General features: G+C 44.0%; 1 protein-coding gene across 1 annotated transcript; it reads left to right on the forward strand.

The window, feature by feature from the left end:
* On the forward strand, nt 1-26,583 carry TIGIT (T cell immunoreceptor with Ig and ITIM domains). Its single transcript, XM_002716684.6, has 4 exons — nt 1-157; nt 1,820-2,149; nt 6,727-6,833; nt 24,378-26,583. Exons 1-4 carry the CDS (start codon nt 94-96, stop codon nt 24,612-24,614), a joined length of 738 nt encoding a protein of 245 aa, XP_002716730.3. The 5' UTR covers nt 1-93; the 3' UTR covers nt 24,615-26,583.
* Nucleotides 26,584-27,269: the final 686 nt, after the last annotated feature.

Consider the following 27,269-nt stretch of genomic DNA (forward strand, 5'->3'; position numbering starts at 1 on the left):
TCAGAGCTCAGTTTCACCTTCCCACCTGCTGGCAGCCGCTTCGGTCACAGAAAGAGGCCACATCTGCTTCCTGTAGGCCCCCTGGGCAGAAGCATGCACTGGTGCTTCCTCCTGATCTGGGCCCAGGGGCTGAGGCAGGCTCCTCTCCTCGCCTCAGGTAAGGCCTGGAACCTGACAGGGCCGAGAGGAAGAGCGGACAAGGGTGAGCCTGGCAGGGCCTTTGGGGCGCGGACATGGGCAAGGCTGTTGTGCGTCCTGTACCTGTGTGAGGGGCTGAGCTGCAGTGGTCAGAGTGCCGGGCACTCGAGTGTGGGGAGGGCACTCAGCGGTGAGTTCTGCTGGGGGCAGCCTTTGGAGATCTCAGGGTGTGGGTGCCTGCCTGGCTGGCGTAAGCAAGCAAGAGGAGGAGGAGGAGGGAGAAGGCTGGATCACCAGCTGCTTATTAGAAGCTCCCACTTGGTCCAGTCTGTCTTCTGCTCTTAGGGGTCAAAAATGCCTTATTCCGGGTTCTGTGGCTTCTACCACCATGGACCAAATCTTTGCCAGATTTATTTCTTCTGTGTTAACAGCCTTCGATACGTCTTTCTGAGGGAAGGGACACAGATGTTTAAGTACCATGGCCTGAAGTACTTTTTTTAAAAATTTATTTATTTATTTGAAAGGCAGAGCTACAGAAAGAGAATGAAGGTGGGGGGTGGGGAGAAGAGAGATCTTCTATCTGCTGGTTCATTTTCCAAATGGCTCTAACAGCCAGGGCCGGGCCATGCCAAAGCCTGGAGGCAGTAGCCTCTACCAGATCTCCCATGTAGGTGCAGGAGCCCAAGGATCTGAGCCATTTTCTACTGTCTTCCCACACATTAGCAGGGAGCTGGACTGGAAGTGGAGTAGCCAGGATTCGAACTGGCACCCATATGGGATGCCGGCATTGTAGTTTGTGGCTTTACCTGGTATGTCATAGCGCCCACCCCCTAAAGTAGCTTTGATGTTGCTTTCTCACCCAGATGAGAGTAGACAGGTGCTCAGAGTGCAAGGGAGTGGTGAGTGCTGAAGAGTCAGCTTTGCCTGGAAGAAAGAGAGTGTTCCTTGTCACCTTCCTTTCCCTTGGATCCCTCAGCTTTCCTGAAGGATTTCTGGGTATCCCAAAGGGCAGTCAGCCAAACAGCCAGATTTTTTTTCAAAGGACAGTGCAACTAGTGCAGAACTAGACTGCTGGAAGATACACAAGAAACAAACCAAAAAAAAAAAAAAAAAAAAAAAAAAAAAAAAAACAGGAGAGGTGGTGTCAGCTGACAAGGGCATATATATTTTAGTGGGGACGGGGGGCAAAACAAAACAAGCGGATGAAAATCACCAAGGAGCCAGTTCTGAAGCTATTGGGCAGAAATGCGATGAGCAGGCTGCACTCTCAGTCGCGTGGTAATAAGCCAGGATTTAATGAGGGGTTTATTAATAGTGGTGGCAGTGAGAAAGCAAGAGGGGAACATGGGCTTCCTCAAGGAGGGGGCCAGGAAGTGCAGCTTTGAGAAGCCTTCAGGTGGGGGCAGAGGGAGGCTGAAGCAGGGAGGGAAGGAGATGGGCTGGGCTAAAGTCCACGGACGCGGAGGACAGGAGGCGTGGAAAGGGGACACGAGGTGGGGCTGGGAGCCTTGAGTGACAGGCATAGAGAGGAATGGCTGTTGCCATGGGCAAGTCAACAGGAGAGACTGGAGAAACTTTCATTCTGGAAGCCAGTTCTGGCCTTGGGCACCTTGGAGTTCCCCCTGGAGATTCAAGGTTAATTGCTGACCTGGGCCTCATGGTACTTCTTCCTCTTCCCCAGGCACTATGGCAAGCATGATAGTGACAACAGGCAACATTTCTGCAGAGGAAGGCGGCTCCGCCATCTTACAGTGTCACCTTTCCTCCACCACGACGGAAGTGACCCAGGTCAACTGGGAGCAGCAGGACCGACTGCTGGCCGTTCGTCATGTTGACCTTGGCTGGCACATCTCGCCAGCCTTCAAGGAGCGGGTGGTGCCAGGCCCCAGCCTGAGCCTTACCCTGCTGGCGCTGACTGTGAATGACACAGGGGAGTACTTCTGCACCTACCATACCTACCCCGATGGGATTTACAAAGGCAGAATCTTTCTGGAAGTCCGAGGAAGCTCAGGTATTTTCTCAGGAGCAGGGTGGGAATGCCTTCTTCCTCCGGCGTAGAAAATGCCAGCCTGAAACCCTCTGGGGAGCAGGGTTTCTCAATCCTGAACTTGGGGATCACCTGGGGAGCTTTCTATAGCTCTGTAACTGGGACTACAGACTGATGGGATGAGGCTCTCCCGGGCAGAGCTGAGATTAAAGGCTCCGAAAACATTCCAGGTGATTCTGCTGTGCAGGCACGACCAACACCCCCTGTTCCTGCGGGAGAAGCACATCTGACTTATCCGAGTGGTTTTTCTTTTAAAGATTTACTTATTTGGGAGGCTGAATTACAGAAACACAGAGGTGGGGGAGAAGGGGAGGGCAGGGGGAGGGGGAGATATCTTCTATCCACTGCTTCACTCCCCCAAATGGCAAGGGGCAGGGCTGTGCCAGGCCAAAGCAAGGAGCCAGGAGTTTCATCTGGGTCTCCTATGTGGATTCAGGAGCCCAAGGACTTGGGGCCATCTTCTGCTGCTTTCCCAGATGCCTTAGCAGGGAGCTGGATCAGAAGTGAAGCAGCTGGAACTGAAACCGGTGTCCATATGGGATGCCAGCGTTGCAGGCAATGGCTTTACCTGCTACAGCACAGTGCTGAGTCCTTTACTAGGAAGACTAGCTGATGAGGTCAGACGCAAGGTGTTATTTATTTGCTTAGCGCCGATCATACAGAATTCTCTCTCTCTCTCTTTTTTTCTCTTTTTTTGACAGGCAGAGTGGACAGTGAGAGAGAGAGAGACAGAGAGAAAGGTCTTCCTTTTCCGTTGGTTCACCCCCCAAATGGCCGCTGTGGCTAGCATACCGCGCTAATCTGAGGCCAGGAGTCAGGTGCCTCTCCTGGTCTCCCATGCGGGTGCAGGGCCCAAGCACTTGGGCCATCCTCCACTGCACTCCCGGGTCACAGCAGAGAGCTGGACTGGAAGAGGAACAACTGGGACAGAATCCAGTGCTCTGACTGGGACTAGAACCCGGGGTGCCGGCGTTGCAGGCGGAGGATTAGCCTAGTGAGCCGCGGTGCTGGCTCAGAATTCTCTCTTAAATGTATAAAGAGTGGAGCTGGTTAAAAATAATGCCTGATATGAGCAAAGTGTAAATGTATGATAGTTTACATTTTTTGTGATATCTCAGAATTTCCAAAATGCCCTGATATTCATTAGCAACTTGGACACTTAGATCATTTCTCTGGGACTTGGGCAACGATTATCATCATATTTAAGAGATCAGGGTTGAGAAGAGCTCAGATTCTGACATTATCCAGCCTGGGTTCAAATGTTGACTTTGCTATTGACCTTGGACAAGATTACTTACCTTCTCTGTGCATCAATTTCTCACCTGGGCAGTGAGGATAGATGTGAGACCTTAGGAAGTACTAATGTAGGATTGCATCACCAGCTCAAGAAAATGTCCTTAGAATAGTGCCTGGGACAGGGTCCCCACTATAGAAGCAATATCTGTTACTATGAATCCCATTTGAATGCTTGAGGGAGACAGGGGTTGAGGACTTGTGGGTGCTCAGATTGGTGGAGGCAGTGCTAACTGGTGTTCTGGATCCACCAAGCTGCACCCTCAGAACCTCTATCTACTGCCTAGCGCAGTTGTGTTGGAGATTAAATTTTATGAGTTTGCAAAATTTGTATCAACTGAGCAGATAAAAGTTAACATTGCTTTTCAGATGTTCCTTCTTGGCAAGGCTCACACAGGCCAAATGCAACAAGCAGTTAGGAGTCCAGGCTCTGGGATCACTGACCCTGGGTAATCTTGGTCAATTATTTCACTGTTTCTCATGTATTAGATATGGTGAATAATCTCAAGAGTTGATACAAGTAAATCCTTAGATACCTAATAGCCCTAACTTAATCAGCACTAGTTCTTGGAGTATTTATTGCTTCGTGGTCAGAGGAGGCCTGGAAGAGTAAACAGCATAGGGAAGCTGAATTGCAGCAAAAGTAAATGATGGGCTTAGCCATTTGGGACTCTTTAGCCTAGTGCCTCAGGCCTGAGCATCCACGACTAGGCTGGAATTCCTAGGAACTGGAGACAGGATGAGAATTCTGTCTCTTTTCTCAAGGTCATGGCAAGGACTGTCAGGGACTGCTGCTGCAGACAAGCATACTGCTCTTGCCAAGGCCGCAGTGGACAGCAGTCTCCAAGTGTGAAAGCACAGAAGCGAAGCACGGATTTCCTTCCTGGGTCTCACAGACCAATGGGTAGGGGCTTGAGAAATGTTCTACGGGACACTGTTCAGCCCCTGCTCAAAGCCTCTGTGTGTTCCCGCCCTTTTGGCTTTGCACAACAGTGGAGAACAGCACTGGTCACTTGCAGCTCCCCTCCTGTTTCTCAACTCTGTGTTCAGTTGCTTACCTGGGATGCTAATGCCTCTTTGTTTACTTGCATTCATTGTATGCCCGACTTCTCTCTGCCCTGTATTAGTCAGCTTTTCCTTACTACAGCTAACATACAGTTTGGAGGTTCACAATCCAAGGTCGGGTGGCCCCATTGGTTCAGGCATCCACTGGAGCCAGAGGACAATGGAAAGACAATCACACGGTGATCCAGGGTCCAGGGCACACTCTTCATCTACCCTCTGTGTGGTCTCTCCTTATGATGCTGTCATGACTGGTTATGGGGCTCCAACCTAGCAACCCAATGCAATCACTTCCCAAGGGCTCCCCCTTCAGACGCTGTAACTGGTTGATGAATCCATCAACCATTAACATGAGACTGTAGGAGGGTTCAAATGTCTGCATGAGGGAGCCAAATTCTGTACAAACTCTAACATGACCCTAAGGTCAAACTTTAGTCTGGGCCCATATTTAAGCTATTATCTCTAACATTAATGCCAAAATTGAGCTTAACGTTAAAGCAGACCTGGCTAGTAGGCACAGATCTCAGGTACCCGCGATGCAGAGTCCGCCCTTCCCGACCCTATGTATAGTGATATTGCCATGTTTGCCCAGGGCTGCTTCTGTTTCAAAGACCTTGAAGTCTTTGTTCTGTGGCTGAGACTAGGGAATTCATGCTTTCATTCAGCAATAATTCCTACTAAAGTTGATATTGTTAATATATTAATACTGCTAGAGTCCTCATTATATCTGTAACTTACTTTTTTTTTAAAGATTCAGTTATTTGTTTGAGAGGCAGAGTTGCAGACAGAGAGAAGGAAAGACAGAGAGAAAGGTTTTCCATCTGCTGGTTCACTCCCCAAATGGCTATAATGGCCGGAGCTGGGCCGATCAGAAGCCAGGAGCCAGGAGCTTCTTGTGGTTCTTCCACATGGGTGCAAGGGTCCTAGCACTTCAGCCATCTTCTACTGCTTTCCCAGGCCATAGCAGAGAGCTGGATCAGAAGTGGAGCAGCCGGGACTTGAACTGGTGCCCATATGGGATGCTGGCATGCAAGCAGCAGCTGGCATGCAAGCAGCAGCTTTAGTCGCTACACCACAGCACCGGCCCTGTATATCCTTTTCTGGTTCTGTGAATATCCCTTTGCAGCACCTCTGACCTCCTGCAGTATTCCTTACGACCACTGGCCTCCTACCTGCTCTCTTTCTCCTTGAGTGAACTTTACGGCTGTGGCCAATGGGACTGAGCACGGCCCAGGATGTGACACAGTCCTCAGAGCAGGTGGAACACATTGTGAGGAATGCAGGCACTGCCCTTGTCCTGAGTAATTGTATTCCTTAGCACATTTCTAACAATCTAAGTGCTTAATCACTGGGAGGAAGGCCAAGACCTCTTCTATCTTCTCTTTTTAAGACTTTTCTGGATACCTGGGTCTTGGCCAAGCTTCTAGGGATGAAGCAGCCTGCAAACCCTTCCCCCTATTGCACTGAGTCACGGGGACAATTGTCTTGTTTTTCCTCACGGTCTCCTTGCATCAGATATCACACATCTTTTCAAAATTCCCCTTCCACCCCTTCCTCCTTCCAGTTCCATTTCATGGTTCAGCAGAAATGCATTTGTTCATGCATTCATTCAAGCCACAGATATTTACTGAGCACCTACTATCTGTCAGCTGCCGGGAAAATAGCCAAGGATAAGGCCCCAAAACTTACTTCCTCTGGGGCTTCACAGCCTAGATGGGAATAAGTGTTAATGGGCTCAAGTTGCAAATTTCTATGCTTTTCTTTTTTGTAATTTAATATTAATTTTATTTTAGTTTTTAGTTCAAATGCTTTTACTGGTATGATTTTATATATATAAAATTTAATAAAAGAAAATGCTCACTTTCTGTTTTTTTTCTGTATGGTACCATTTGTTTCACTTTGCAATTACTGAAAATGGTTTTGTCTAGTAGAGGTAAGGAGGGCTAAAAATGATCCACGTTGGTGTCAGTTACACGACTTAAACCCTTACTCTGGAGGCCAGTCATTGATGTCATGGTGGGCCAGGAGGATGCTCTGTTGTCCAGAGGGGCCACAAGTCTCTTGTCCTGTCATTAGAGTAAGGGCCTGGCCATTCCCCACCTCTGTGTCATGAAAAAAGGCTTCTGTGGGGAACGCGGCTTTGCTCCTGGACTCCGCCACTCATCTCTACTTTTTCCTCCCTCTAGTGGCTGAGCACAGCATCGGGTTCCAGATTCCATTGTTTGGAGCCATGGCCACAGTGCTGGTGGTCACCTGCATGGTGGTCCTCGGGGTGGCCGCATTGTCTAGAAAGGTAATGGCTCTGGCTGTACATTTCAGTCATGGGCAACCCTAATAACCCCCCACACCCCTTGGTCCTTTCAGTTCTTTCTTTCTTCCTTCCTTCCTTTTTTCTTCTTCCTTCCTTCCTTCCTTCCTTCCTTCCTTCCTTCCTTCCTTCCTTCCTTCCTTCCTTCCTTCCTTCCTTCCTTCCTTTGACAGGCAGAGTGGACAGTGAGAGAGAGAGACAGAGAGAAAGGTCTTTCTTTTGCCATTGGTTCACCCTCCAATGGCCGCTGCGGCCGGCGCGCTGCGGCCGGCACACCGTGCTGATTCGAAGGCAGGAGCCAGGTGCTTCTCCTGGTCTCCCATGGGGTGCAGGGCCCAAGTACTTGGGCCATCCTCCACTGCACTCCCTGGCCACAGCAGAGAGCTGGCCTGGAAGAGGGGCAACTGGGACAGAATCCGGTGTGCCGGTGCCGCAAGTGGAGGATTAGACTATTGAGTCAGTTCTTTCTGTTCAGAGAGAGAACCAGCTGTGGTCTCCTTCATGGTTCTTTGTGCCTGTATCACGATACTTGTTCTGCCTTTTAATGCAGTTTTTTAATGCTCTTCCTCATTCCTCTCCCAGGCTGGGAGCTCCTGGAAGTTTGGACCTGTATCCTTTCCATCTTGCTGTCACTTATAGTTTCCTAGCTCCTGCCTGTCCCCTAAGTCACTGCTCTGACAGGTTCAGTGTATCTATTGTGAGTTGGATGCATCTTGGGCATATACTCTTTGGTCATGCTGGGTTACTCAGGACTTCTGCAGGATGAGAAATAAACACTCCAAAAATTTATGGGTGAAAAGTAAGTGACAAGATAGGCAGCTTGTAAATCCAGTTACTTTTTAGCTTAAGAGGTCATGTGGCCTGAAGAATAGTGGTTGAGGTGTAGGAAGATTTAGTTTCTGATATTGACACTGAGTGTATGGTTTCAGAGAAGGGCTGAATTTTCCCAGGTCTCCATTTATTTATATATGAAATGGACACTATAATTCTGCTCACTCTGCATCACAGAGTTCTGCTAGACAGGTGGTATATTTCATGTGAAAGCTTTGTAAGTAATGAAGAAGTATATCATTGTCCTTTTTGTGTCATAGATTGGTAGCTATTAGTTAGGATAAGTTATGGAATTTCTACTCCTTGTCTTGTCTTTTGGGCCCTGAGCCAGCCCTGGTCACCTTTTTTGTTTTGTGTGATCTATCTATCTATCTATCTATCTATCTATCTATCTATCTATCTATCGACAGACAGACAGTGAGAGAGAGAGACAGAGAGAAAGGTCTTCCTTCCTTTGGTTCACCCTCCAAATGGCCACTACAGCCAGAGTTATGCCTATCCGAAGCCAGGAGCCAGGAGCTTCCCCCTGGTCTCCCATGCGGGTGCAGGGCCCAAGCACCTGGGCCATCCTCCACTGCCTTCCCAGGCCATAGCAGAGAGCTGGACTGGAAGAGGAGCAACTGGGACAGAACCGGCACCCCAACCAGGACTAGAATCCAGAGTGCCGGCGCCACAGGTGGAGGATTATCCTAGTGAGCTGCGGCACTGGCCTTGTGTTTTTTTTTTTTTTGTTGTTTGTTTGTTTTTTTTTTTAAAGACTGATTTATTTGTTTGAGAGGCAGAGTTATAGAGAGAGGGAGAGACAGAGAAATCTTCCTTTTGCTTTTCACTCCACAAATGGCTGCAACAGCCTGAAATAAGGCACTATCTAACTGGGTCTCCCACATTGCTGGCAGGGGCGCAAGCACTTGGGTCATTTCCCCCTGCTTTCCCTGGTGCATTAGCAGGGAGCTAGATCGGAAGTGGAGCAGCTGGGACTCAAACCGGCACCCATATGAGATGTCAGCATTGCGGGCAGCAGCTTAGCTTGCTCCACCACAATGCTGGCCCCCTGCTTTCCAGAAAAACATTTTGGGCAACAAAAGCCTGTGATTCCCAACACTGTTTTCTACCTCTACTCTAGATCCTCCTACCCAAATCCTGACCTACAGCTCTGATTCTACTTGATTAACAACTCATGTCTGCAGCCCTAAAATTATTCTTTTGACTATGTAGTTGGTGCAATTATTACTCTTATACAGACAGTCCTCAACTTGCTTGATTTACAATGTTCAACTTTGCAGTGGTGTGAAAGTTATAGGCATTCAGTAGAAACCATTTAGAATTTTGAGTTTTGGTCTTTTCTTGGTCTAGCCATTTGCAGTGGGATCTTCTGTTGCAGTGCTGGGCAGGGGCTATGAGCTGTAGGCTCCCAGGTAGCCCTGTGATCTCCGGTGGACTGTGTTGCTAAGCTGTGCTATTCAGTGGGTTAGGTATAGGAAATGCACTTTACACTTACAGTATTTTAAATTTATTATGCGGTTATAGCTTGATAAACCCATTGTCAGTTGAGGAGAATTTCTGTATGGGTTTATAGCTATCATCATATTCTTCATATTTGTGTTTTTCCTTATTCTGTCTTGCCATCTTTTGATTAAGGAACTTTTTATTACTAAAAGATTTGTTAGTTATTCATTCCTTTGTTACTGTTTTAGTGGTAATTTTAGGGATTATAGAATATGCTCTTGACTATATACATTAATACTACATAAAGTAGTATTTTTATCATTTCCTGGATTATGCAAGCAACTTAGAGCATTTAAACTCTTTTTACCTTTCTCTCCAACTTACTGCTATTACTATTTCAATTCTCTGTTTTATGCCCCCAAATTGTTATTATTGTTTTATGAGCCTTTTTCACTTATATTTATCTGTTCTCATTCTCTTCACTCTTTCCTGAGTGTCTTATTTTATAACAGGGATCATGTTCCCTCCTCCTGGAGAATATCCTGTAGTGTTGCCTTTAGTGCAGGGCTGCTGTGGTGAATTATCTTGGTTCTTGTTTGTCTACAAATATCTTTATTTCTCTGATATTACGAATGGAATATTTGATTTGCTAGGTATAACACTCTATATTGGTAGTTTCTTTTATAACATGAAAACCTAATTCCATTGTCTAGCTTACTGTATTTCAAGTGAGAAATCTGGTCTTATTTTTGCTCCTTTAAAGAAATGAAATTTTCCATTTTCCATTTCTTTAAAAATTTTCTTATCTTTTGTTTTTTGTAATGGTAGAGTTGACTTTGCATTTATTCTGTTTGGGGTTTGGAGTACTTTGAATCTGTGACTTTATGCATTTTATCAGTTTAGGGTCAATCCTGGTCATTATCTCTTCATATGTAACTTCTCTATCCTTGCATTCCTGTGTTTCTGAACTCTAATTACCTGTATTTTAGGCACTTTCACTCTTCTGTAAATGTTTTGTATCCTCCTATTCATATTTTCCATTCACTTGTTTCATCATGGTTTAAAGTAGATGTTTTCCTCTGACATACTTTCTAGTTTACTAATTATCTTCTTTGATGTATCTAATCTTTAAGTAGTCTATTGTCTGCCAAATCTTCTCTGTTAATTATTTGAAAATAGTAATCAACTATTTTGAAGTCTGACTGATATTTCTAATAATTGGAGCCTTGAGAGTCTTTTCTTATTGTCTACTTTCCTTGTCTTTTGTTTATATCTTCTTGACTGTCTGGTACTTTTCATTGAGTACTCTCAATTCTACATGAAAAACTGTGACACGAACTTGAAGTTACAGATAAATATCATTTTTTTCCAGAGAGGATTTACAACCATCTTTGGCACGTGGCTAGTCTGGAGGCATTAACAATCCCAAGTCTCTAAATTGTATCAGTGAGGAGAGGATTCAAAGCTGGACTTCAGTTTCTGGTACTCCTAGGGCATGGTCAACCGTGATCCCAATTAAAAGTCTGTTGGCATTTGCCAAATCCTTTCTTGCTGGTTTCTGAATTCCAAATTTTATCCTTCCAGCTAGAGGCTCTGTGTAGTTTATGTGCCTCTTAGTCATAACTTTCAAGCAACTGCCTCCGGGAGAGAGTGTCCCCAAATGTTGACCTCATGTCACTGGGTTTCCTTCTCCTGAATGTTGCTCATGACCACAAATTTCTTACTGATTTGGAAGATCTTTTATTTGTTCAAACAGATATTTGTAATATTTTGTTCAGTTTTTCTAACAGTTCTCTATGGAAGAGTTAGTTCAAAGCAACCAAGTCAAATATAGTTCCACCAGAAGCAGGACTCCTTTGATTGTTGTATTTCATATTTGCATTCAAAGCTTGGCTTTCACCAGCAGAGAAAATATAGCTGGATGACCTATTCTTTATGTTGGGCTCTATTAGGTTAAGACCCACTCTTGATTTTCAGCCCCTGTGTAGCTAATGCCTGACCAGACATTTAGCCTCCATCTGGCTGGGTCACTGCCAGTCTCAGCGAGGGGAGGCATTGTTTCCAACTGGCTTGCTGACCGCGAATTCTTACCCTCTCTTTCTCTTTCTCTCTCTCCCAAAGAAGGATCATCTTTCAATTTTCTCTTTATTCTAACTTCTATATGACTTTTTTGCTCTTGTTGCTCCTTTGAAGACCATAGAGAGCTGATTCCCTCTTCAGGTCTCAGGGTTGGGATGAACTGAACAAACTAGAATTGCTTAGTAAGAGCGTGAGATTATATTGTTATCCTCCTTAGACCTCAATGTGTTTTGCTTTTTAAACAGTCTTAACTCTATACCCTTTTCTTAACATATATATATATACACACATATATATACATACAATATATATATACACACATATATATACATACAATGATATTTCTGATGATACATATATACACACACACATATATATATACATACAATGATATTTCTGATGATACATATATATATGTATATATGTATATATTTCCAGCTATTATAAACAGTGCTTAGGAATTACACTTTTTCTACATACTCATATCAATCACCAGTGAGTGTACAGGACTTTTAGCCTAATATTTTAATTCTTTTACACTAATATTCTTAAATTATTTCATTTTTCTGTTTAGATAAATCCATTTTGCTTTCTTTAAGCTGCTATCAATACAGGGGTTCGGTATAACAAACAAAATGTTCTTTTTGACATATGTTCTTTCTCCAACCTGATCTACAGATAAAGAGAACCCAAGAACACTTACCCTAATTTTACTTGGATGAAAAGAGATTGGAGCGAGGCTGCTGAAAGCTATTTTGGTAGCAGAATCTAAGTAGCATTCTCCCTGTGAGCTATGAATTACCCAGATCTCCTTAGTCATGGGTCCAACATTTCTCAAGGCACCTCTTGGAACTTGCTGATTTTTTGCAGAGTGAACTAAAGACATTCTCCAAATGGTAGGAAAAGCTCCCACAATTGACGATTTCATTGTGAAAGTTGCATAAGGCCTTATACCTGTCTTCCAACAGGCTTGGTTGAACAGGATACTGAAGACCCAGCAGTAGACATGGTTGATGCTAATGAAGAAGGCAAAGGTCCATTGTGTTTTTAGTTGTGTCTTGAATATCACAATATACATGAGTAAGAAATAAACCTCTGGGGGAAGTGAGGGCAAGAGATGTGGAAACATGAAGAGATGGATGCTCGATCAGTCTGGGATGAGAACTGCTACAGTGGTTGGTGAACAGATGTCCTCTGCTGTCACAGTGTTCTTAAGCTCTGGAATGGAAGAATTAGAGAACTTAGAAGCAGTGCAGCAAATTTTCCTGTTAAATACACAAAATGGGTTAATTTTCATGCCACCACCTAGACTAACTTTGATTATCTTGGGGGTAGAGAATGAGGAAAAAGTGAAAAGAGAGAATCTAGTAGCTATTAAATCCTGTTGTTCCATTTCCTTTTTTAAATTTATTTTTTAAGGAATACAAATTTCATAAGTAGAACTTTAGGAATATAGTTATTCTTCTACCATATCAGCCCTCCCACCCACACTCCCTCCCCTCCCCCTCCTCCCTCTGCCCTTGCCAGTCCCATTCTCCATTAAAGTTCATTTTCAATTAACTTTGTATACAAAAGACAAATTCTAAGTAAAGATTTCAACAATTTGCATACACACACACACACACACAAAACTGTTTGAGAACTGGTTTTACAGTTAACTCTCAGTACAGCTCATTGAGGACAGAGGTTCTGCATGGGGAATTAGTACACAGTGACTCTTGTTGTTAACTTAGCAATTAACACTCTTATGTATGTCAGTGACTATCTGAGGCTCTTGAAATGAGCTGCTTAGGCTATGGAAGCCTTTTGAGTCTACAAACTCCGTCAGTATTTGGACAAGGACATAAGCAAGTGGAAATTCTCTCCTCCCTTTAGAAAAAAGTACATCCTTCTTTGATGGCCACTTATTTCCACTGAGGTCTTTCTCACAGAGATCCTTTATGTAGAACATTTTTTTGCCACAGTGTCTTGGATTTCCATGCCTGAAATACTCTCATGGGCTTTTCAGCCAGACCAGGAAGATATAAGGGCTGATTCTGAGGTCAGAGTGTTACTTAAAGCAATTTTCATTCTATGAGTCTGCTGTGTGGACTGCTTCCCATGTTGGACATTCTCTCCTTTTTAATTCCATCTATTATTATTGCCGGACCCTTGATCCTATTTATATGATCTCTTTAGCACTTAATCTTATCTATATGTTCACTTTAACACTTAATATGATCACTTTAACAATTAAGATGGCATTTTTACCAGCAATTTTAATGGAATTTGGAGTCCCATGACAAGTTTTTAAACCATACCCTTAGAAGCAAGCTTGTAGGAATGTATGCAGAACTATACAGCTTTACAGTTACAAACTTCCTCCTCCCTCTCTTATTCCCACTCTTATTATTTACTGAGATCTATTTTCAATAAACTTTATACACATATGATTAACTCTATGTTAAATAAAGAGTTCAACAAATAGTATGAAGAAAAAAAACAGATGAAAAACAAAGAAAGTGAAACTGTTCCTCGACAGTCAAGACAAAGGCAGCTCAAGTCATCTCTTCTTGAAGTGTCAATTTCACTTCTACAGATTTTGTTTTAGGTGCTCTATTAGTTCTCACAGATCAGGGAGAACATATGATATTTGTCCCTTTGGGATTGGCTTATTTCACTAAGTATGATGCTTTCCAGATTCATCCATTTTGTCACAAATGACTTGATTTCATTTTTTTTACCACTGTGTAGTATTCCATAGTATACATATCCCATAATTTTTTTGTTCAGTCTTTGAAAGATGGGCATTTAGGTTCATTTAAACTTTTCCCCATTCAATATGATGCTGGCTGTGGGTTTGTCATAAAATGCTTTGATCGTGTTGAGGAATGTTCCTTCTATACCCAATTTGCTTAGAGTTTTCATCAAAGCAGTGTTGTATTTTATCAGATGTTTTCTATGCATCTAGTGAGATAATCATATGATTTTTGTTCAGCAGTTTATTAATGTGATGTATCATATTGATTGATTTGTAAATGTTGAATCATCCCTGCATACCAGGGATAAACCCCACTTGGTCCAGATGAATGATATTTCTGATGTGTTGTTGGATTCGATTGGCCTGAATTTTTTTGAGGATTTTTGCATCTATGTTCATCAGGGGAATTGGTCTGTAGTTTTCTCTCTCTCTCTGTGCTGCATCTTCTTCACGTTTAGGAATTAAGGTGATACTGGCTTCATAGAAAGAATTTGGGAGAATTCCCTCCCAATTTCAATTGTTTTGAATAAGTTGAGAAGAGTTGGAGTTAGTTCTTCTTTAAATGTCTGATACAATTCAGCTGCAAAGCCATCCAGTCCTGGGCTTTTCTTTTTTGGAAGGGCTTTTATTATTGATTCAATTTCCATCTTGGTTATGGGTCTTTTTAGGTTTTCTGAGTCTTCATGGTTCAACTTAGGTAGGTTGCAAGTGTCCAGGAATCTATCCATTTTTCTAGGTTTCCCAGTTTGTTGACATACAGCTCTTTGTAATAATATCTGATGATTCTTTTTATTTCTGTGGTGTCTGTTTTTACATTTCCTTTTTCATTCCTAACTTTTTTGATTTGGGTTTTCTCTATCCTTTTTTTTTTGGTTAGTTGGACCAATGGTGTGTCAATTTTGTTTATTTTTTTTTTCCAAAAACCATCTCTTCATTTTGCTGATATGCTGTATTTTTTATTAAATTTTGTTGATTTCTTCTCTAATTTTAATTATTTCTTTTTTCCTGCTAGTTTTGGGTTTGGTTTGCTATTGTTTTTTCTAGATCTTTGAGATGTACTTGTAGCTCATTTATTTGGTGGCTTTCCAATTTTTTCATGTAGGCTTCAAAAGCTATAAACTTTCCTCTTAATGCTGCTTTTGCTGTATCTCAAAAATTTTGATAAGTTGTGTTGTTATCTTCATTTGTTTCCAGAATTTTTTTGATTTCTCTTTTGAGTTCTTCTGTGACCCACTGTTCATTCAGAAGCATGTTGTTCAGTCTCCATGTATTTACATATGTTCTAGAGATTCTTGAGTTGCTGATTTCAAGCTTCATTTCATTGTGGTCTGTGAAGATGCATGGTATGATATTGATTTTTTTGAATTTGCCGAGACTTGCCTTATGGCCTAGTATGTGGTCAAACCTAGAGAAAGTTCCATGCAGTGCTGAGAAGAATATGTATTCTGCAACTGTAGGATGAAAAGTTCTGTAAATATCTGTTAGGTCCATTTGGTCTGTAGTGTTGATTAAATCTGCTTTTCCTTGTTGATTTTCTGTCTGATTGGTATGTCCATTGCTGAAAGTAGAGTATTGAAGTCCACCATTACTATTGTATTTGAGTCTAAGTCTCCCTTTAAATCCCTTAACATTTCTTTTAAATAGCCAGGTGCCCTGTATTTAGGTGCATATATGTTTATAATAGTCACATCTTCCTATTGAATTGATCCTTTAATCATTACATAGTGTCCTTCTTTATCTCTTCTTTAACAGCTTTTGTGTTAAAGTCTATTTTGTCTGATATTAGGATGGCTGTATCAGCTCTTTTTTGGTTTCTATTGGGAATGTCTTTTTCCATCCTTCCACTTTCAGTCTGTGTGCATCTTTGTTGGTGAGATGTGTTTCCTGTATGCAGCAAATAGATGGGTTTTGTTTTTTTAACCATTCAGCTAGTCTGTGTCTTTTAACTGGAGAGTTGAGGCCATTTACATTCATGGTGACTATTGATAAGTAACAACTTTGTCTTCCATTTTTACAAAAATATTCCTATTTTTTCTTTGAATTGCATTTGAACTTTTATTGGGAGATTTTCTTCCTTTATCTTCTTTCATAGTGATGGTCATGTTTCTGTGTGCGACACATATTTAAGCATCTTCTGTAGGACTGGACAAGTGGTGACAGATTCTTTCAATTTCTGTTTATTATGGAAGGTCTTTATTTCACTTTCATTCATAAATTAGAGCTTTGAAGGGTATAATATTCTGGGTTAGCTGTTATTATTTTCTATTAATAATTGGACTATATCTCACCATTCTCTCCTAACCTGTAGGGTTTCCGATGTTAAGTCCCCTGTGGGTCTAATTGGAATCCTCTGAAAGTAATTTGGCATTTCTCTCATGCACATTTTAGAATCTTCTCTTTATGTTTTACTGTGGTGAGTTTGATTATAATGTGTCATGGTGCAGATCTTTTCTGGTCATGTCTTTTAGGAGTTCTGTGTGTTTCCTGTACTTGGATGTCCCTTTCTTTCTCTAAATTAGGCAAGTTTTCTGCTATTATTTTGCTAAAAAGGCCTTCTAATCCTTTCTCTCTTTCCATGCCTTCAGGAACTCCTAGAACCCATATGTTGGGTCATTTGATAGTGTCCTGTAGATTCCCAACCATGTTTTTTAGTTTGTGCATTTGCTTCTGAATACTACTATGTAATCTTATGATCAATTTTTTGAATTCCATTTCTTGCATTTCTTCCATCTCATCATCTTCACAATCTAATATTGAAGTGTTGTGTTCTTTTGGGGCATCATATTGTCTTCCTTCTTCTTGTTTCTTGAATTGGTGCATTTGTTTTTCAGCTTTTGTTGAGATACTGGTTGGTTTCTTCTTTTTTTCTTTTATCTTTGTACTATGACTCTGTAGATAAGTGGAATGTCTGCTTTCAGTGAATATCTAGAGACTTGTAGTGGGTGTGGCCAGGGAACTCTGTTCTCCAGGGTTAAGGACATGCCTAAGGTTTGGTGTGGTAAATATTCTCTCTCTCTATCTTTTTTAATCAGAAGGGAGATTTATTCTGCTCAGCTGAGTGCCTCTCTTCAAAGGAGACCAGTGTCTGAGCGCTAGCCCCAATGGGGATAATATCTGTCTGCTCTGTCCCAAGGACCACACAAAGGATCTATGCAGTCCTCAGTGTAAGTTCAGATTCCCCAGCAGTGTCTCTCACCAGGTAACCAGGAATCCCTTTGCACTTGGAGTCTCCCACTGTGACTGCCCAAAGACCCAGCCACACCGTGAGTCCTCCCATATTCCCTCATTTTTTTTCACAGTCCTGGTACAGAAGCCTCACATATCACAAGCTCCTATCCCATGCTTAGTTCTCCCCACCAGAGTCAGGAGTCTCCACTTGCCTGGTTGCTTGGCACAGACACAAGCTGGCACAGCTGTTACATATGTCCAAAACGGCACCCACTCTATCAGTTTGTCACAGGATGCCGTTGTAAAGTGATTGGGGAGAGAGAAATGTGTCTGTCCTTTTTTTTTCTCCTTTAGCTTGGCAGGACACTCTCTCCCATGGGGCTCCAGGCTGGGTTCCCTCTAGGCTCTTCCTGTAGCTTTTTCACCAGTGGCTTGGGCTGCTGCGGTCTGGTCTCACCTCACTTTCCAGCACTGGTGCATAGGCTCTTGGCTGTTGGAGTCCCGAGCTGTGGGCGCCCATGCCCATGTCCCTCTAATTTCAGTAGAGTTTCCTCTGCCATTTTCTCCCTAACTCTTCCCTGAGACTTTACTCTCTCCACTTTTTAAAACTATCTTTTCCTGGACTAGAACATGCTACCCACCCTACTATCCTCCATCTTGGCACCATCCCACTTCAATTCTACAATATTTTATCCATGATCCTTCTCTGATATTTTCAGTTTCCTGTCTAATTTGGGTCCTCCCTGTTACTTGTGCTTTAGCTATAGTCTATAGTCTTCTGTGTAGCCTTGCTCAGAGCATTTGATACTGCAGTACTCAGGGTCCCAGCAGCAAATAGTTCTCTTAAATTGGGGTGTCTGAGGATGACTTCATAAGAGGATTTACAAAATTCTAGGCAGGATATAAGGAAACCAGAAACGAGAGGCATGGCAGGGTGTTTCAACCATCTCCAGTTCTTTTCAGGACAGGGGAGAGGACAGTTACTGGAACTTGGAAGGAGAAAATAATATGATGGGGCCACTTTAGGTAATGCGATCTTTTATTGAGGGTCATGACCAATCCAAGGTTGCCCTGTAAAGAGAACACAGGAGAATATACATACCCTCCCTTCACTCTCATTCCCTACATTCCTCTGCTGTTGCTCAACACTAGCTGAACCCAAACTTAAGTCTGAGGACACAGGCACTCAATGATACAGGATATAAAGTATAGTCAATTGAAGGCACAGACTTGGTTGGAGGGTGGACCCAAGGTGAAAACGATGGTATTCACACTGTTCGAAGACCCAAAAACTGGGCGAGGGATCTGCACTTGCCATGGCAGGGTGGCTGGCCTAGGTTTCCTCTGAGGTGTCTTGGTTCTTTTTTCAATACATATGTAATATCCTTGTTGGCTGCTCATCTAAATTTCTCCTATGAACACTGTACTCTATTAGCTATTTTAACATCCCTGCAGGCCTGTTTTCCTTGGCAGTAATTACCTCCATTTGTTTCTTGAGTGCTGCCATCCTCCTTGCACTATTTTGAGTTCTTCTTATCCCTGTATGAGGGGTTCAGTTCTATATGTAAGCTTCTCTGACCTCAGCTAGACACCACTGAGCTTCTCAATAATGCTAGCTCTCTCCTCACTAGCACATTCCTTTAGCCTTAGTCAAAGAAGTGTTCTCTGGACCGTTTCTACCAGATCAAATAATAATTGTCTGTTGGATTTTTGCAATTATTTAGGGATTGGAAAAGTTTCTTTGTAAATGTCTAGCTTCTAAGTATCTTTTAGTTTTTGTGGGCCTTTTTGTCTCTGTTGCAACAATTCAACTCAGCCATTGTAGTATGAAAATGTTTTATAGAAAATATAGAAATGGTTGAATGTGGCTCTGTTCCAATAAACCTTTGTTTGTAAACATTGAAATTTGAATTTCATACAGTGTTTTATATATTATGAAATATTCTTTTAGTTTTTTTCTCAATCACTTGAAAATGTAAAAACCATTTTTAGCTCTTGGACTGTACAAAACCCAGCAGTGGACCAGATTTAAGTCATACGCCTTAGTCTGGCAATCCCTGATTCAACAGGTTCACTCTAGCATTCTCAGTTCTCTGAATATTTTCTTTCCTTCCTCATCATTTGCCAAAGTAGGGCCGGCATGTCAACTGGGAGCGTGGGACCCTTGTGAGGGTATTAAATATTGAGTCATGGGATGTGTCCCAATATTGACTCATCTAGTCTTTTTATTTTTTTAAAAAGATTTATTTATCTATTTATTTGAAAGGCAGAGAGGGAGAGAGAGAGAGAGAGAGAGAGAAACCTTCCACCTGCTAGTTCAGTCCCCAGATGGCTACAATGGCTGGTGCTGAGCCAGGCCAAAGCCAGGGACTTCTTTCAGGTATCCCATGTGGGTGCAGGAGCCTAAGAACTTGGGTCATCTTCTGATGCTTCCCCAGGTCATTAGCAGGGAGCTGGATAGAAATGAAGCAGCCAGGACATGAACTGCCACCTATATGGGATGCTGGCACCATAAGCGGTGACTTCATCTGCTGCACCGCAGCGCTGATCCCTACTCATGCTGATCCCTACTCATACATTCTACCCCCCAGCCCTCATCCATCACCCCAGGATTCACTCCCAGGCCTATTCTCTGAGTTCCAGCCAGTACATGTTAGCCAGACCTCTCACACATAACCTTAGGAGAACTAGAACTTCCTCAGTTAGGTAGGCTGAGATTTTACTCTAATTATGGGTCTGATGGTTGGTACAGGAGGAAGAGGCCGATCCTGGTGGGACTTGTTTTCTGAAGCTCCAGATGGTGTAAGAAGAGCAGGTGGTTCAAGGTTCTCAAGGGAGTTGCCTCAGAGACCCTTCTTCCAAGTCTCAGAGACTCCTCCTTTCATTTAAAGACCCTGATTTTATTTATTTACCTTTTAAAATATTTATTTATTTATTTGAATGGTAGAGTTACAGAGAGGCAGAGGCAGATGCAGAGAGAAAGAGAGAGACAGAGAGAGAGAGAAAGAGAGAGAGGTCTTCCATCCACGGTTCACTCCCCAAATGGTTGCAATGGCAGGAGCTGAACCTATCTGAAGCCAGGAGCCAGGTCTCCCACATGGGTGCAGGGACCCAAGCACTTGGGCCATCTTCTACTGCTTTCCCAGGCCATTAGCAGAAAACTGGATCAGAAGTGGAGCAGCTGAGACTCGAACTGGCACCTGTATGGGATGCCAGCACTTCAGGAGGAGGTTTAACTCACTACACCACAGCGCTAGCCCCAAGACCCTAATTTTAGTATAGGAGACTTGTCTAGGCTTAGAAGCCAGCCTTCTTTGAAGTTCCGTCACTCTTAAAATTAACTCTTTTCTGTGGCCTTCAGTTGCTGTAGATGAATTTCTCTTTAGATGTTGCCAAGGAGGAGTTCTGACTTTCACACTTCACTTTAAGTTGCTGATAGACCTGAGGCTGTCATCAATGGAAGGTAGCACAAGACCCCCAGCCCTGGAGCTCTGGTGGCAATCATTTGTTTACCTCATAGTTCTCAAGTGCCAGAGACACTGTACTAGCTCATAATTCCCTTCCTTTGTGGTGTCATCCCATTTCACGTCCAGAAATGGTATCTGTGCAGCCATCTAGCTGGTAAGTGGTCCTCCTCCCCGGTCCTGTCCTTAGGGCCTGCCTTCTAGCACCTTTCCAAGGAGCAGCTGTTTAAATCAGGTCCCCAGGAGTCAAGCCTGACACATGCATTCTGCTGAGGGTGCTCTATTGGGATAGATTCTAGATGAAGGCTCATGAAGGAAGCAGGGGAGGGCTGGGGGAAGAAAGCTCAGCTTGGATGTGGTCTCAACTGGAGACTTGGTTGAAGCAAGAATGCAGGCAGTTTGTCGTGCCTTCCAGTAAGGAGTTGGACTTTTGAGAATTTACCTTAGCTGGTTATTGACTCCTGGCTGCACCTCAGAGAGGGTACAAGAGCAACTCTCCAGAGAAGAGCCTCTGTGAACGCAGCACCCAGGGAATGGAGGTACTGGTTAGGAAGACGGATCTAGGCGGGGGCACCAAGAGCATTCCCTAGAGATCCTGGGGGTCAGTAGACTACATTATTTAGGAGTATGGTTTTTGGAATCAGACAGAACTGGGTTTAGGTCCTTGCAATGATTTCATGATTCCTCATCCCTACCCCCTTCACCCCAGTAATCAATGCATGGAATCAAGGGGTCAATGGCCATACGTGAGCCCAGTGAGCCTCTTTCTTAGAGCCTTCCAAGCCATGATCTGGCCAGGAGACATGGTAGGAATTTCTCATAGGTAGCAGTTACATATTCTGTATGATTCTCTTGGTTCCCACTTTGACCAAGGACACAGGTATGCCTAGATGACTTTCTTCAGGTTGTCTTATAGAACTTTCATGAAGCTTCCTGCCCACACCTCCCATGCCTCTGAGGACTTTGGACCATGCACCTTTGAAGAAAGTTTTTCCCTTTCAGTATTGAAAACGTTTTTCTAATAATTGAAGGTCCCTGTGTATATGAAGTCAGCTCCTGTGACCCAGGCTGCACCATCTGTTGCTGCAAGGTGTGGAAAGAATGGCAGCCAACACTGGCCATGGCTGTGATGGTCTGGGAGATCATCCAACTCACAAAGATGTGTGTATTCTTTGGGTTGGGGAGCATGTCCTTGGTCATGTTTTACATACTGAAGTAGGCGGCCCAGTAGATGATGCTGCCACACAGATGTGAAAGCCCTGGTACAGGCCCTGAATCATGTCCACCTGGTGATCTTCACCAATCTCCCAGGACTTTAAACTTGAACTCTGTACACTATTTCCCAAGGTCATCAGCAAGGCGGACTCCCACAAAATCCAGAGGGCTCACAAAGGGAGGAAGGTGGTCCTGGCCACCCATCTGGAGATCAGATTGTAGTCAAAAATTCCTGCAGAACTGTGTGTGGGTGTCCATGCCCCTCAGGAAGACCTTTCTGTACTTTTCTATGAAGGCGAAGTTGAGGGCATACATGGCATAGTAGTGGATGACTCTGGCCAGATTGCTCCTCCAGAAAGACAGCACACCCTTCCTGCTCCCTGGGGGCACAGATACTGTGGTGCTACACAGTGCCTTTGTCCTGCTTGTCTGTGCCATCTGCTTGGTTGGCACACTGGGCCTGCAGCAACAGCTTGATCTGCCCAATGGGGGCATGACCATCTTGGAGATGGCAGCAGGGATGCTTCCTGCCTTGAAGTCCTTGGCAAAGGAGATGGTTTATTTGGGCACAGTGTTGGGGTAGGCAGCAGGTGGACAGTGGTGCAGGAGTAGTCATGGAGAGCTGGAGGAAGTGAGGGCACTATTGGCTTGGCACTGCTGCTGCTGGGACCAAAAGGAACCACACTTATGGTTTAATTCCACTTTCTGCAAACTTTTTGAGGTTCTCTGATAGTAAGCATCTGTTATGGGATATGAGATTGTAAAAGTGAAAACTGTGTGGACCCTTCTCTTGGTGAGCATAATGGGTTAAGCCACCACATGTACCTCTGGTAGCCCATAGGGGTGCCAGTTGGAGTCCTGGCTGCTCCACTTCCAATTCAGCACCTGAGAAGGCAGTGGAAGATAGTTCAAGTCCTTGGGCCCATACACCCATGTGAAAGATCCATATGAAGCACTTGGCTCCTAGCTTTGGCCTCGCCCAACCCTGGATGTTGTGGCCATTTGGGGGAGTGAACCAGTGGGTGGAAGCTATCTCTCTGCATTTCCTACTCTCTCTAGGACTCTGCCTTTCATAAAGATGAATCTTTTTTTAAAGAAATAAGTTCTAGAAAGTATTGAATATTATAATGGAGAATGTTTTGGACCATGCCATAGCATACAGGAGGAAGGCAGCTCTCCCTGAGGGTCTGAGACAGCTTCTTAGACAACATGCCATGGAGAAGAGTGGACAACTCTTCAGAAAACTACATGGTGTGGACAATGGATACCGAATCAAGGATGGACAATGGATATAGACTATCCAAATTTGAGGAGGCACGTGCTTGGCATTCCAAAAACTGTAAATGGAGAGGCATTTTGGCTGAGGAGAAAGAGCATGGCCTAGAGTGAGACAACATTTGGCAGGTGACTTCAGCTGCCTGTGCCTGGTAGCTCATTTGAAAGTAGAAACCTCACTGGAGTTGGTGTGGGACTGCCTAAGAGCTCGCTCAGTGTCAGAAGCTGGGGCGCACTGGTTGGGGGAACATAGCAGGACGTGAAGCTGGGAAGGTAGATGTAACCAAGTCACAAAGGGCATTTTTGGGGACATTACAATCTCCTTTTGGGGATGTAATGAAATTAGGGATTTTCTTTCCAGAAGAATGAGCTTTTATGCAAACTTTTCAAATACAAGTTAAGGATATTAACAAATCCCCTGAAGTCCACTGGTGCATCCCAGGTTAAGCACCCTTCTTTGGATAAAGGGAACATTGATGGGTTTTAGGCAGAAAAATGGACCCAGTTCTCTTTTTCGAATGATCATTCTTCTGGTGCTTGTGTGAAACTGAACTAGAGGTAAGAGAGAGTCTGGAGGCAGGCAAGTGTGAGGTACAAGTGAGAGAGAAGGCATGGAAGTAGGGATGGGGAAGAGTGAGGAGATTTCAGAGCCACTTAGGAGTAAAATTGGATGGGAATTTATGGATAATCGGGGTTTAATGTTAGCCACCAGGTTTCTGATCAGCTGGTGCAGTAAGCCAGGGTAGAGAATGTAGGGGCAGGTGCAGTTTATGGGAGAGGGAATGTGCTGGTTTTGGTTGAGAAAAGTGGAGTCTGGGCTTGTTGTGGGTCATTGGGTTGTGATGCCCAGTTAGCAGGTGGACACTTGATCTGGAGCTCAGGGCACAAGCCTGGGCTAGGTGGTATAGAGATTTGGGGGTCTTCAGAAGACAGTCAGTGGCTGTAAAAGTCCATACAATGAAGTGAATCAGAGAGAGTCTTGGGTATTATGAGAAAGCAGCGGGTAGAACTCAAGATTCCCTTGGTTCATGGAGTCAGCGTGCAAGGAACAGAAAGGCAGGCCTAGCTGAAGACTAAGTTGGGCAGCAAAGGAGGAGGAGAAGAACCAGGGAGAGTCTTGCCACGGGAGCCATGGAAGCACATTTCAGAAGGGAAGCATTCCGCAGTGTGAAATGCAGCACAGAGCGAGATAAAATCAAAGCTGTAGGCCAGCAGGTACACATGTGTATGAGTGCCTAAGAAACAGAGAGAACATTAAAGTTGTGTGTCATGCTGGGGAGTAACTTAATTCATGTTGTGCTTTGTTTTTAGAAGCAGTTTCTCAGAATACATTCTGCAGAAAGTGGCCCCCGGAGGACGTCTGCTGAGCAGGAGGAACGGGGTCCCAGTGTTCCCTCTTCTCTGGAAAGCTGTGTCCAGGCAGCCACTGCCCCTGCTGACCTCTGCTTGGAGCAGAGGGGAGATGACTATGATGAGCCGCACGACTACTTTAATGTCCTGAGTTACAGAAGCCTGGGGAGCATCAGCTTCCTAGCAGAGACAGGCTAGCAACCAGAGGCATCTTATGGGAGACCTAATCTTGTCTTTGCTGTGATAACGGATGTGTAAGCATCTGCACTCTGCATCAGTGCTGTGTGTGTGTGTGTGTGTGTGTGTGTGTATGTTTTGCTCAGTGGATGGATGCCATTCTTTTCCCCATCTTCATTTCGTTCCATTGTGGAAGACCAGGGGTGGGTACCTTGTACCTTAATCATGGATGCAAAGTTATATATATATATATATATATATATATAGAAACACTTTCTTTATAATAGCACTGGAAAGGGTTTTGGCCTGCAGGGTTTTATGGTGGATAGAAGAATGGTGGTCAGGACTGCACAGCCATGTGCATTTCATTTCTCACTGCCATTTTCATCTACATTCACTCGTTCCTGGCTTTTTATAAACAAGGCAGGAAACCAGCCTCTCTTTGGGGTGATCTGAAGATGATGAAACTTGGTTTCTGCCTTTTATAAAATGCAGTTAGGTGGGAAGACATTGACATCAAAAGTCAGTAAGGAGATAAGGATACAAGACAGAGGTCAGTTCAGGGTGAGGGGGTCAGGCTGGGCTTATGGGTGTGGAGGAAGTGGCTCGGGAGCACAAAGGGAACAGCAAGGCTGTCTAGGGAGGTTGAAGCAATGGAAGTTGGTGGAGCCAAAGTCCCACAGGAAGGCCCTGGCATCAGGAGGCCAAGGAACTTCTGATTTTATTCTCTGGGCAGGCATTTCAAGTTGTGCTGTACTCACAGTCCATTAACGACGGCCTGGTACAGACAACACAAGACTCTCCCGGCTGTGTGTGCTGGGGATGCCCACAGGGAGGTGTGCCCACGGAGCCGACTGGCTCTTAGCATTTGGGCCAAAGTCGGCCCTTTCTGGATCAACCCACCATTGAAACAGAAAGAGTGTCTGCTCTCAACCAAAAGGAAAATCTGGACTTTGAAAAATAGGGTGGTGATAGAGGGTTTGAAAAAATAACACCTGCACAGTGGCTTTTCTGAACCCGTTTATTCACGCCCCGACCTCTTCACCGGAGGTGGCTTCTGAGCTGCTCACTGCTGTTCAACTGCGCCGCTCGCACTGAATCCTGGAATAATTGCATCCTTCCGCCATGTCTGTGGGAGGAATGAGCAGGGAGGCTGGGTTTACTGGTGACTGATTTTCTTACCTGGACTTAGGCACCGAGAATGAAGCAAAGCAAGGCAATCACTCGCCAACAGTTAAAGCACGGCTCCCCTCCTTAAGGACGAGCAAGAAGACGGCCAGCTCCTGCTCCTTCTTGGATTTTACTTTTTCTCTCCTTCTGACAGAGCAGACATGTGCTTAGGAGCAATGAGCTGAAATCTGCCCCATGCTCCGAGTCCCTCGGAAGACAGATCCGTATACAACGCTGTTGTCCGCCAGGGAAGGGCGCACTGTTTTTTCTCACAGAACTAGTGCAGAGTGGTTGGGAGGAGAACACAGTTCATGAATTGGAAGTGAATTAAAATATAATGACAAAGAGGGAGTGATGTTGTGATTTGGAGGAGATGTATACTGAGGCAAAGTTGGACTGAGAGATGGATGTTATTTAACATCATTATGGTAATGGGGAAACATTTACAAATACCACTGTGTTGGTGAGAAGATGCAAAATGGAAATAAGAATCAGTTTGACAGAAAATAAATTTTAAGGTGGAATTCACTGAACTCGATTTTCCTCTGAGAACCAGAGAAGACACTTTCCTCAAAGCCAGCTCCCTGGAGACAGGCACTGGCCACTACGGTAACCACTTTCCACAGGTAGCTGTGTACCACCTGAGATGTGCTTGGTCTGAATTGAGATGTGCTGTGTTGTGAGTGTAAAATACACTCCAGATTTCCAAGATGTAATATGAGTAATAAGAATGTAAACTATCTTAGTAATTTTAAAATATTGATTATATGTTGGAATGTTGAATTATATTTTGGGCTAAATAAAATATAGTTTAAATTAATTTTATGTTTCTGTTTTAATGTGATTACAAAAGAGTCTGAAATTACAAATGTGGCTCCCATTATATTTCTATTGAACCACAGAGTTCTAAACTCTTAACCCAAGCCACACTGGCACCTGGGTGTCTATGTCTGTCTAGCTATCTTTCCATGTCTGTTGTTCACTGTCTCATTCTTTCTCACTCAGAATAGTGTTTGAGGGAACTTTTCTTCCTTATTTTGTCTTCTGAGAAATATATAGGAGAGAAACCCAGGGGATATTGAGGTGGGGACCACTACGTGCTGACAGGAAGAGACTACACAAGCTCCTGGATCCTCTCTTGGGTTCCCCCGGCGGAAAGAGAGGAGAAAAAGTGAGTCAGTGAATGGGAAAAATACAGGTACTGACTCCCTGCCCAACTTCTGAGCCTGGGGTTATGGAAAATGACGGGGAGCTTTGAGATAGATGGTCCTCGTGAGTGCACAGTAACTTACCATGTAATACTGTTTCATTTCTTACCCCTTCTTACTCTAAGAGCCGCATAAGTGAATCATCACACACTGAGGGTCATACAGATTCCATCAATGCTGAGCTGGATGGGCCAGGAGGCTGTAGTGTTGTCCATGAATGGACAGGCAATGTGGCTGTGGGCTGTGAGTTTTGTTGAGTCTTCTGATTCTTCCCAGCACTGCTCCATGGCTATAGCTA

Source organism: Oryctolagus cuniculus, chromosome 4 (genome assembly GCF_051225735.1).
Source record: "Oryctolagus cuniculus isolate XC-2025 breed Fujian yellow rabbit chromosome 4, ASM5122573v1, whole genome shotgun sequence".
In the NCBI taxonomy this organism is placed as follows: Eukaryota; Metazoa; Chordata; class Mammalia; order Lagomorpha; family Leporidae; genus Oryctolagus; species Oryctolagus cuniculus.